Source organism: Dioscorea cayenensis, chromosome 19, assembly GCF_009730915.1.
Source record: "Dioscorea cayenensis subsp. rotundata cultivar TDr96_F1 chromosome 19, TDr96_F1_v2_PseudoChromosome.rev07_lg8_w22 25.fasta, whole genome shotgun sequence".
Taxonomy (NCBI): Eukaryota; Viridiplantae; Streptophyta; class Magnoliopsida; order Dioscoreales; family Dioscoreaceae; genus Dioscorea; species Dioscorea cayenensis.
In genome coordinates, this window is record NC_052489.1 from 4,261,252 (window position 1) to 4,272,836 (window position 11,585).

At 35.6% G+C, this 11,585-nt stretch overlaps 1 protein-coding gene across 1 annotated transcript; it reads left to right on the forward strand.

The window, feature by feature from the left end:
- The first annotated feature begins 1,984 nt into the window (after positions 1–1,984).
- On the forward strand, positions 1,985–10,945 carry LOC120283976 (cytochrome P450 71AP13-like). The gene is given in 5 exon segments (XM_039290802.1): positions 1,985–2,368; positions 2,371–2,505; positions 3,665–3,789; positions 9,619–9,772; positions 10,301–10,945. Coding segments are annotated over 5 exon segments (1,443 nt in total).
- The last annotated feature ends 640 nt before the right edge of the window (positions 10,946–11,585 follow it).

The following is an 11,585-nucleotide window of genomic DNA, read 5'->3' on the forward strand; positions in this document are numbered from 1 at the left end:
GATTTAAACTAACACTAACATCTTTGCATGTACTTAGATGTCAACATTCTAAAACCTTGTGGGCCGATCGAATGTAATTTCCGCAGATCAGCTGTTGTCCAAGTGTGTTATTTCGCTTAGTTTCAGCGAGCTGTTTGGATTTGATCTGCACCTGTGCTGCTTGCTGTCTGTTCGAATAGTTCCAATCTCAACGCTTTGTGAGAATCCATTCCAAGCCTCGTCCTGAGAGGATGGTTAAGAATGTTTTGGTGAGGTTTGAGGGCTGATTGCTTGTGCTTATGATACATTAATTGTCTTAGCAAACAGAACCTCACCGTGGTTAATAGTCTCTAAAGAACGGCTACATATTTCCTTGCTATGATGGAAAGGCCCTTCAAATTGAGCCTCACCCCCTTCCCGCCTTCCTCCGCGCGCACCGCAATGAAGAGATTCCATATTTGCAGAAAGATTTAGGTATTCAATTTTTGGAAATTCAAAATAATTTGAAAACATTTTTTTGTGAAACATTCATGAAATGTTTTACAAATATTTTTTTTTTGGGAAAGAGGAGTGGGGCGAACCCACTAGAGACCCAGGGACGTGCACAAGCCTCGGTGGAACAAGTGAGGACGGGGCCGCGCTCACGTGGGCGCTGGAACCACCCGTACACAACCACTATTCACAACTCCCAGAAATGTGCCATTAACCGAGAATCGAACTCTCACCACTCGGTGAGAGCTCTATCGGTGACCCGTGTACCAATAGACCCGAAGGTCGTTGGTAATGTTTTACAAATATTAAGTATACCTTTGATAATAGTCTTTAAACTTTTATATAATTACTTCATTTATTTTATCATAATTTAACTATATGATATAAATAGAAACAAACCTTATACAGTGAAATTACAAATTAATACAATAAAACAAGCATAGCACATATTTAATTATGAAATTAAAAAGTTAGATTTAATATGTGGTCATATCAAGCCAAATTAAAATGCGCCTACATCCATTTGAGCTCGACTCATATATCGATTGAATCTAGCTAAAACCTTAGCTCATTTCTATTCAGTCTTACTTACATAATAATTAGAACAAGCCAAATTAAAATAAAGTACGGGGAGCCTAATCTTGAACTACGTATTCAAAAACAATCTACATGATACAACAACGCAAGCAAAGTCTAATGAGAAGAAACCATCACTATCTCAAACAAAGATATAGATCAATTAGACGCAGCACCAATAATTTCTTCTTAAATTCCATCAGCATAAGATTTTGACAATCAATGTGATAAAAACATTTTAAAGAAGAGGAAGAGTTACGTTCCGATATAACAAAGGATGGAGAATTTCAGATAAACACAAAAAAAATATCATTTTAAATAAAATAATAATAATAAAAAATATTCTCATAATATAAGCAGTACGAAAATGTCTCTTATACGCTATAGATGGCAACAAGAATGAACATCTCCAAACCTATGTTTCAACCATTAAATAATGGTCCCCGTGATCGAGAATAAAGAAAATCCATAATATGACAAAAACGTTTATTTGATGTATACACTGTTTTTTCCACTAGTGTAGACTAATTAATTCATTAAAATAAGAAAGACAAATGAGAAGGACATGTCAGAAAAAAGAAAAGATAAACGTAAACCAATGCATTGTGCTTAATTATGTTAGAGCAAATAATTCTACCAACTTTCTGCCAGCATAAAATTTTGACAAACAAGGTGACAAATACATTGTACAGAAGTCACGTATCATGAACATTAATTTAGATCATGATTATTCTTATAAAAAAAAAGGAGAGAATTAAAAAAAATGAAGAAGAACAAATTGTTATCCACTTTATGAAAAAAAATAAATAAATAAAAAATAAAAAACAAATTGTTATCCACTTGCATACTTACGCCAAGTGAGGGAAATAAAAAACTCTTCTCCGGTACTTGCACACTTTGCACACAAGATACTCTCTCTTAACACTTCAAAGAGATCATGGATGATATGTTAGACTATCAATCCATTGCCATCATGCTACTATTCGCAATAATAACTCTTCTTCTGGTTATGGTCTTCAACTCCGGGTTGAGATCAAGGAGTAAGCTCCCTCCAGGTCCTTGGAGGATTCCGGTGATTGGAAACCTTCACCATCTCGGTGAGCTACCTCACCGATCTCTCCGCTGCCTTGCAGAGAAATACGGCCCACTCATGCACCTCCAGCTAGGCCAAATCCCTACGATCGTTGTATCATCCCCTGAGGTTGCTTCTGAAATCATGAAAACTCATGATCTTGAGTTTTGTAACAGACCTTCCACACCTGTCTTCAAGAAATTCTCTTACAATGGATCAGACATCGCCATTTCAAAGTATGGCGAGCATTATATTGGAGGCAAATGAGAAGGCTTGGAATTTTAGAAATCTTTAGCACGAAGAAAGTGCAATCTTTTAGGAATGTGAGAGAAGATGAAGTCCATGTCTTGAACCAAAGCATAATACGTTCTTGCACTCAAGCGCCAGTAAATCTAAGTGAGATGTTTTTTTTTTTTTTTGGGAAAGAGGAGCGGGGCGAACCTACTAAAGACCCAGGGACGTGCACAAGCCTCGGTGGAATAAATGGGGATGAGGCCACGCTCACGTGGGCGCTGGAACCATCCATACACAACCACTATTCACAACTCCCAGAAATGTGCCCTCAGCCGAAAATTGAACTCTCACCACTCGGTGAGATATCTATCGGCGACCCGTGTACCAATAGACCCAAAGGTCGTTGGCAGTGAGATGTTTCTTTCTATGGCGAACAACATAACATGTAGAGAGAGAAGTGTTTGGAAAAAGGTTCTCTGATGATGGAGAGTGCGACAGCAGTAAACACCATGATCTTGTTATAGAGGTGATCGAGTTGATGGTGTTGATCTTGATCTCAAGAAGCGGGATGAAGAAGATGAACAGGGATTAAAGAAACATCAAGAACTTTCAAGAGAAATAGAAAAAAACTATCACTTGCTGAATTCACACCCACACCCTTTTCTCAAAGTCACCAGCCAGCACTAGATTACATAACCATTCATATATGTATATATATATATATGACCACACCTATTCAAGCTGACTCAATACAACCGACTTAGACTGCCTAGAACATAACTACAACTTGAGATGATACAATCTCAGCCATCCATTTGTAATTTTAAAAAACTCCCTCTAAATTACAACCATCTTAACTAATCAAACATTAAAGAAACATTAACCCAAGAACATCAACAACATTTCCTGCTTATGATATTCAGCAAATCTGAAAAGCTTGAACTCCAATACTTGATATTCAACAGCTTCATCATCTTTCAGGCTTCAATCATTCCAACATATTCTCCCTTTGATTGAAGACTGCACACACCGAGTAAAGATTTGAATTTGTTGTGCTTCCTTGTATCCAAATATTTTGTAAATATGTCTGCAATTTGTTCTTGAGTGTTGCAATGTTCTAGATGAACAATTCCTTCATTCACCAAATCTCTAATGAAGTGGAATTTCACATCAATGTGTTTAGTCATGTTGTGAAGAACAGGATTTCTTGCAATTGCCAAGCAAGACTTATTATCACATTGAATTGTAACTGGATCTTCAAGATGGATACCATAATCGGCCAAGATCCTCTTGATCCATATTCCCTGACAGCAAACAGAACACAATGAGATATATTCTGCTTCAGTTGATGAAAGAGCAACAACTTCTTGTTTCTTTGACATCCATGAAACCACACCAGAACCAATATTGAAAGCCATTCCAGTAGTGCTTTTTCTGTCAGTAATACTACCTCCCCAATCACTATCTGACCATCCCTGTAGAATGCAATTACTCTTTCTTCTATAGAAAATACCAGAATCTTTTGATCCAGCCAAATACCTGAGGATGTGTTTGGCTGCTCCAAGATGTTGTTTTGTTGGCTTGTGCATGAATCTAGACAAGAAACTTACAGAGAATGCTACATCAGGCCTTGTATGCGTGATGTAAATCAGTTTTCCAATTAGTTGTCGATATGCTGTTGCATCTATTTCTTCTTCATCATCATATACTTGTAGTTTGAGGCTTGGACTCAATGGTGTAGGTACAGCTTTACAATTGAACATGTGATAGCTCTTCAACAAATTCTCCACATATTTTTTCTGAGATACATGAATGCCAAGAACATCTTGTTTAATTTCCAAGCCTAAAAAATATGACATGACTCCCAAATCATTCATTTCAAATGCTTTTTTCATATCTGATCTGAAAATTTCCACCAATGATGACGATGAGCCCATACATATTAAATCATCAACATATACGCACACCAATAGAATTTCTCCTTGATCTCCAATTTTTGTATATAGAGTGTGCTCATCAGGACTTCTTTGAAATCCTTGTCTCTGAAGATATGTATCCAGTTTACTATACAAGGCTCTAGGCACATGTTTTAAACCATATAATGCCTTGTGCAGTTTGTATACCATATCTTCCTTTCCTTTAACTTCAAAGCCTTTGGGTTGTTCAACATAAATTTCTTCATTAATCTCCCCATTCAAGAATGCTGATTTAACATCCAACTGATACACTAGCCAGTCTTTATGAGCTGCCAAGGATAGAAGAATTCTAATGGTATCCATTCTTGCTACAGGAGAGAATATCTCTTCATAATCTACACCATATTCTTTAGTGTATCCCTTTGCCACAAGTCTTGCTTTGTGCTTATCAATTTCACCATTAGCATTGTACTTTGTCTTGAAGATCCATTTCACTCCAATTGCCTTTTTTCCTAGTGGTAGATTGGTCAACTCCCAAGTATTCTTCTTCTCAATTGCAGATATTTCAGTTTGCATTGCATTTCTCCACTCAGGGATTTTTTGTGCTTCTTCAAAGCTCACTGGATCAGACATTGTTAAGGCAAATGAACAGCTTTCATAAATCTCTCTGAGTGTTCTGACCCTTGTAGGAGTTAAGTCTCCAATTTGACTCATATCTTGTGAGTTTTGAACATCAAAATTGTCGCCATCTATGGAACCAGTTTCCCTTGTAATGTCACCCATTGGAGTATCACCATTGTTTGGGTTTGTATTATCGGACTGAATGTCTGGCAAAAATAATTTTTGCGCTGCTGAATTATTAGGCTTCCATTCCCAGCATTTCTGTTCATCAAAAATGACATCCCTGCTGATAATAACTTTGCTAGTGAGAGGATCAAACAGCCTATAGGCCTTATATTCAAGGCAGTAGCCAATGAAGAGATATTTATGAGCTCTAACATCTAATTTTTGCAAATTGTGTGCAGGAATTTTTGCATATGCGATACATCCAAACATTCTTAACTGAGACACTTTTGGTTTAGTTTCAAACCACACTTCATAAGGAGTTCTATCCACAACAGCTCTAGTTGGTGATAAATTTGACAAATAAACAGCAGTAACTACAGCTTCAGCCCAGAAATTAAGTGGCAAATGTTTACTGTTAAGCATGCTCCTAGATTTTTCCACAAGTGTCCTATTTTTCCTCTCAGCAACACCATTTTGTTGAGGGGAATAAGGTGCAGTCAGCTCATGTTTAATTCCAAGCTTTTCACAAAAAACTTGAAATTGATTAGACATGAATTCACCACCTCTATCTGTTCTTAGTGTCTTTAATTTACAATTGGATTGTCTTTCAACAAAACACAGAAATTTTTGAAAACAAGTGAACACTTCAAACTTGTTTTTAATAAAGTAAACCCAGCACATTCTACTGTAATCATCAATAAACAGTAAGAAATACCTGTTTCCTCCAAGAGAATCCACTTGCATTGGTCCACATATATCTGAGTGAACCAACTGTAGTTTTTCTTTGGCTCTCCATGACCTCCTAGATGGAAATGACTGTCTAGACAACTTGCCATAGATGCAACCTTCACAACTGTTGAACTGCTTTATCTTAGGTAGGCCAACCACCATTTGTTTTTGATTCAAAACTTGAAGCCCTTGAAAATTGAGATGTCCATATCTGTTGTGCCAAATTATTGACTCTTCTTCACTTGATATCACTGTATTAGTTTGCTCAAAACGTGAAAACTCAACAGGAAATAAATTATTTCTGCTTTGCTTCACCACCATTAGTTGAGTTCCATTTTTGGCATCCATTATTTTGCACCTTCCACTCTCAAACACTAAATGATATCCATTGGTTACCAATTGACCCACACTTTGCAAATTATGTGCTAAGTTGGCAACATATTGCACATTATGAATCAACTTTGTTTCTCCTTCTTGAGTAGTTATTGCAACTGTGCCACGTCCTGCAACCTTCATTTCTTTGTTATCTCCCAATCTCACGACATGCTTCTGAGACTCATCTAAATTGTAAAATAATTCTTTTCTTTCTGTTATATGGCTTGAGCAACCACTATCTAGGAGCCAAATACTACATTCAGATGTGTCTTTTGCAGTGTGGACCATAAATAAACTACCCAACTCTTCTCCTGTGTTCTTGTTTGAAGTAGAGCTAGAACCTTCCTCTATATTTCTATCTTTGAACCAGCAATTAGATTGAACATGACCAAACTTCTTACAGTGATAACATTGCACATTTCTCAAATTTTCTCTTATTGATCTCTGATCAGAGAATTGACTGCCTTGATCTGCTCTGAAAGTCTTGCCACCAACAAACATGCCTCTGCCTCTGCCTCTACTATTACTTCTCCATCTTCCTCTCATAGGTCCTCCTCTACCTCTGCCATATGATGCTTCCCACTCTTCAGTATCTCTTGAGTTTCCTCTAGCAAACAAAGTCTTTTCTTCAGGCCTCTCACTGTATCTCAATACTCTAGGCTCATATGCTTGCAAGGACCCACTTAGTTCATCCAAAGTGAGTTTTTCAATGTCCCTTGCTTCCTCAATTACAGTGACTACGAAATCATATTTTGGAGTTAAACTTCTTAGAACTTTGGATACAACTTCCTCATCAGATAGTGTATAGCCCAAACCTTTTATTTGATTCACTATGCTTACCACTCTTGTTATGTATTGCTGAACATTTTCTGACTCTTCCATTTGCAACACCTCAAACCTCTGTCTTAGAGCCTGTCTCCGAACTGAAATAACTTTAGACGAACCACTATATTCCTTTTGTATGTATTCCCATGCTTCCTTGGCTGTAGAGAGGTTTGTAATCCTGTCAAAGATTGCTTCATCCAATGCCTGCTGAATTAAATGCAAAGCCTTAGCATCAGCTTGTTGACTCTCTAGTTTTTGAGCTTCAGTTCCCTAAGTTATCAATCCCTCTTCAACTAGTTTGCAAAGATTTTGAGATCTAAATAGGGTTTTCATTTTTACAGCCCATCTATCATAATGTTCACCTTTGAACATTGGTAAAAAAGGACTTGAAAGATCTGAAATTGAGGTAGTAGCCATAGCAACCATGGACACTTCTAGAACCACAGCTCTGATACCACCTGTTGATCTTGATCTCAAGAAGCGGGATGAAGAAGATGAACATGGATTAAAGAAACATCAAGAACTTTCAAGAGAAATAGAAAAAAACTATCCCCTGCTGAATTCACACCCACACCCTTTTCTCAAAGTCACTAGCCAGCACTAGATTACATAACCATTCATATATATATATATATATATATGACCACACCTATTCAAGCTGACTCAATACAACCGACTTAGACTGCCTAGAACTTAACTACAACTTGAGATGATACAATCTCAGCCATCCATTTGTAATTTTAAAAAAACTCCCTCTAAATTACAACCATCTTAACTAATCAAACATTAAAGAAACATTAACCCAAGAACATCAACAACATTTCCTGCTTATGATATTCAGCAAACCAAAAAATCTTGAACTCCAATACTTGATATTCAACAGCTTCATCATCTTTCAGGCTTCAATCATTCCAACAGATGGGAGGGTCCTCTATTGGAAATTTCTTTCCTTCTTTGGGTTGGCTCACTAGTTTCCAAGGAAAGCTTGAGAGGAACTTTAAGAAAATGGATGAATTTTTTGAGAGAGAGATCGAAGAGCATTGTTTGAGATTGATGAATGATCAAGGACATGGTGATCAAGAAGAATGTCACGCCCCGAATCCGGCTCGCCAAATCCAATGCGCCAACAATCAGCGTACACCTACACGGCCGAGACCCAGTAGGCGTGCAAGGCCTCAAAACTCGATTCTCAAAGCGATGAGCTATTAAACTTCTGATCTGAAAAAAACTAAATAATAGATTATGAGCTTGGCAGCCCCATAAGCACCAACTAAACATATCGGGATCATAAAAGTTTCAAAATTTCAAAAGTCAAACAAAAATATAATAAAATACAAGTTTATCATAATCAAATTCAGAAGTCAAGTTTTTTTTTCCCAATAAAACATAACTAATCAAAAAGTCAAGCATATATGTTCCCCAAATAACTATTGCCAAAACAAAATATCAGAGGTCATATGTTTACCCTCGGTTACCCGAGACAGAATGTCAGAGGTCATATGTTTACCCTCGGTGACTCGACCCAAAATTATCAGAAGCCGTTATTCTTCACCGACGGAACAGTGGAAAACTATAGTTTATATTTCATAGATACATGTCGACACGGTCAATGTTTAACCCCTAATGACAGGGCTATTGCAAAGTTAGTTGGGGACTACAAGTTACTATGTCAAAATATGTAATGTCCAAACATTTATCAGAACAGAATACAAAAATTTGATGATCCCGTTTTCAGATAAAAATAATTTCAATTTATTTTCAAAACTAAATACTTACATACAAATTGCAAATAGTAAATAAATAATAAGTCAAAATATAAATCAAAATAATAAGAATTTTTCTAAAAAATTTCAGGAATTCAGAAAATTAGAATTATCAAGTATATACATATAATAGGATTTATATGTGGGGTACTTACCTGTCTACCAACCAGATTTCGAATTCACACCAATTGAGTTTTCTCGGAAAGTCCTATATTTGGGAAATAACCAATCAAAATTACAGACAAAATTAATCCTAAAATTCATAAACATTTGAAGCTATAAAAGTCGAAACAAATAACTAATTCCCCCTAAGATTGAAATCAGCATAGCTCTGCGAATTCCAACCCAAATCAGAAATTTTAAACTACTGAAAAAAATAGACATCTACATCTATAACATAACCAAATCTCACAAAGATTTGAGAACGGCAAAATTCAGGTGATCACTTTTTAAAAAAATCATAATTATGCAAACTAAAAATTTCAGACATGCCTTTTCCAATAAAAATATCTCACAACATATAAATTTAAATAAGATTAAAATTTTAGATCATATAACTAACTCAAAGTGGAACAACTTTCTTATTAAACATGAGTCCTGATTCAACCTCTAAGATCATCAAATTCTCAAATCAATCTTCATGTTTTCTGCAGAAATGCCCTTTAGCACACCAATAGAAATCTGATCATATCTCAAAATTTACAGCGGTAAAAATTCTAAATTTTGGCAGGGACAAAGATAAAATCGTTATCTACAACTTTTGTATATAAGTCTAAATCTAAATCATACTCTATAATCATGAAATAAATTAATAATTTCTCAAGGGCTACACAGAAAAGCTGTTCGTGTCACCTGGGTCTCGGCCTTGTAGGTGTATTGCCGTTTGGCGGCGCACCGGGTCTAACGAACCGGGTTTGTCGCTTGACAAAGAAGAAGACTTCCTTGATGTGCTTCTTAAGTCACAGAAGGATTCTGCTAATCTTGGCTTCTCTTTGACCAGGGATCATATCAAAGCAATTCTCATGGTCAGTCACATGTCATCATTAATTCAAGATTATTTTTCTCAAAATATTTATATGGAGAACATAGATTTTTTACTCATAGTTGCTATATAATATATATATTTTTTGGTAAAGTGAATAAATCATGAATTTGTTAAAAATAAAAACAAGTATACATACAAAAATAGAGACAAAACATGTACAAATACAAAAGCAACTCCATAGTCTGCTGGATGTGGAAACTGATGGTTGCTTACATTTTAAAAAGTTAAAAGAGAACAAATAAATAAAAAGAATTGTAGAAGACATGTGATAAAATTCTGGCAATAGAATTTTCAATCATTTTACCCAGCTTGATTTCTCTCTCACTAGGGATTATTTTAAAAGAATTCTCTTCATTAGGCATGTAAACTTCTTCCCAAATTTTAGAGTTGTTTTTAATTTTTATATGATATGAAACCCTCATCTTATAAAATGCTTATTTTTACCGAATTAACTAAATTGAATTAGCCTTAATTTAGCATAGTTAAAAATTTTGGAAAAAAATTATAGCTAATATATTTAGTCCTTGCTTTGCGGAACATATTTCTTGATGGAACAGACACATCTGCTGCAACCCTAGAACGGGCAATGACGGAACTTATGAGATGCCCATCAACAATGAAAAAAGTTCAAGATAAAGTTCTAGGTATCATAGGAAATAAAGGAAACGTGGAAGAAAATGATCTTCAACAACTCCAATATCTCAAATTAGTGATATGTGAAACTTTGCGCTTGCATTGTATTGTTCCTTTTTTGCTCCCTCGAGAAAGCAGTAAAGATTGCAAAGTGTTTGGATATGATATCTCCAAAAACACAAGGTTTTTAGTAAATGCATGGGCAATTGCAAGGGATCCAAAATTATGGGAAAATCCTGAAGTTTTTATGCCAGGAAGATTTGAAGGAAGTACTATCAATTACAAAGGCCAACATTTTGAATTCATCCCTTTTGGTGCCATTCGGAGGATGTGTCCAGGAATGCAATTGGGAATAGTTACTGTAGAAATTGCATTGGCTAATATCTTATATCATTTTAATTGGGGACTACCTTTTAGGATGTGTTATGAAGATATCGATATGACTGAAATATTTGGAGTTGTTCTTCATAAAAAATCACCAGTATGTCTTGAGGCAAAACCAGTAAGTTTTCTAGTTTAAACTTGAGCATGTATTTATGATGTAATGCACGCAAGTCCTTTTTGTCATACACTACAAATAAAAATAAATTTAACTTTATACGCTATGTACTAAGTTCAATATTTTCAATATAAAAATAAGTGTATTAATTTTTCCCGGATACCCCTAATAAAATGACTAATTTTATTATAACCCTTGGGTACAATGTTTTTAGGGCAAACAGGAAACTTCATTAACTCACTCACTAACATATTTATTTATTAAAAATTCTTATCTTAGTGCCTTTGTTGAATCCCCTCCATCCTCCTTCATTCCTGCCAAAATAAGAGGAATGGTGATTAGCCCCCAAGGAGTAATGGTGGAGGGTAATCATTACTCTTATGTGCATAACCATGTTTGTACATGGACAAGTAAAGATTCCCCTAGAGAAGAATCATGGTAGCCATCCAAACACGCCCTAACATTCAATGTAGGTGTTATTTAAAATTGAATTTTGGCTATTGTCTTTTTTCTCTTTCATCTTTTAGGCAGTTTGTTCTGAATGTCGAATGTTTACTTTTTTGTCCCCCTTTTGATGAATTCCCATGTGACAGATGGATTGCCTATGAATCGCCTATGAATCTGTGATGCGAATTCTTTGTTCCAATTACATTTATGTTTC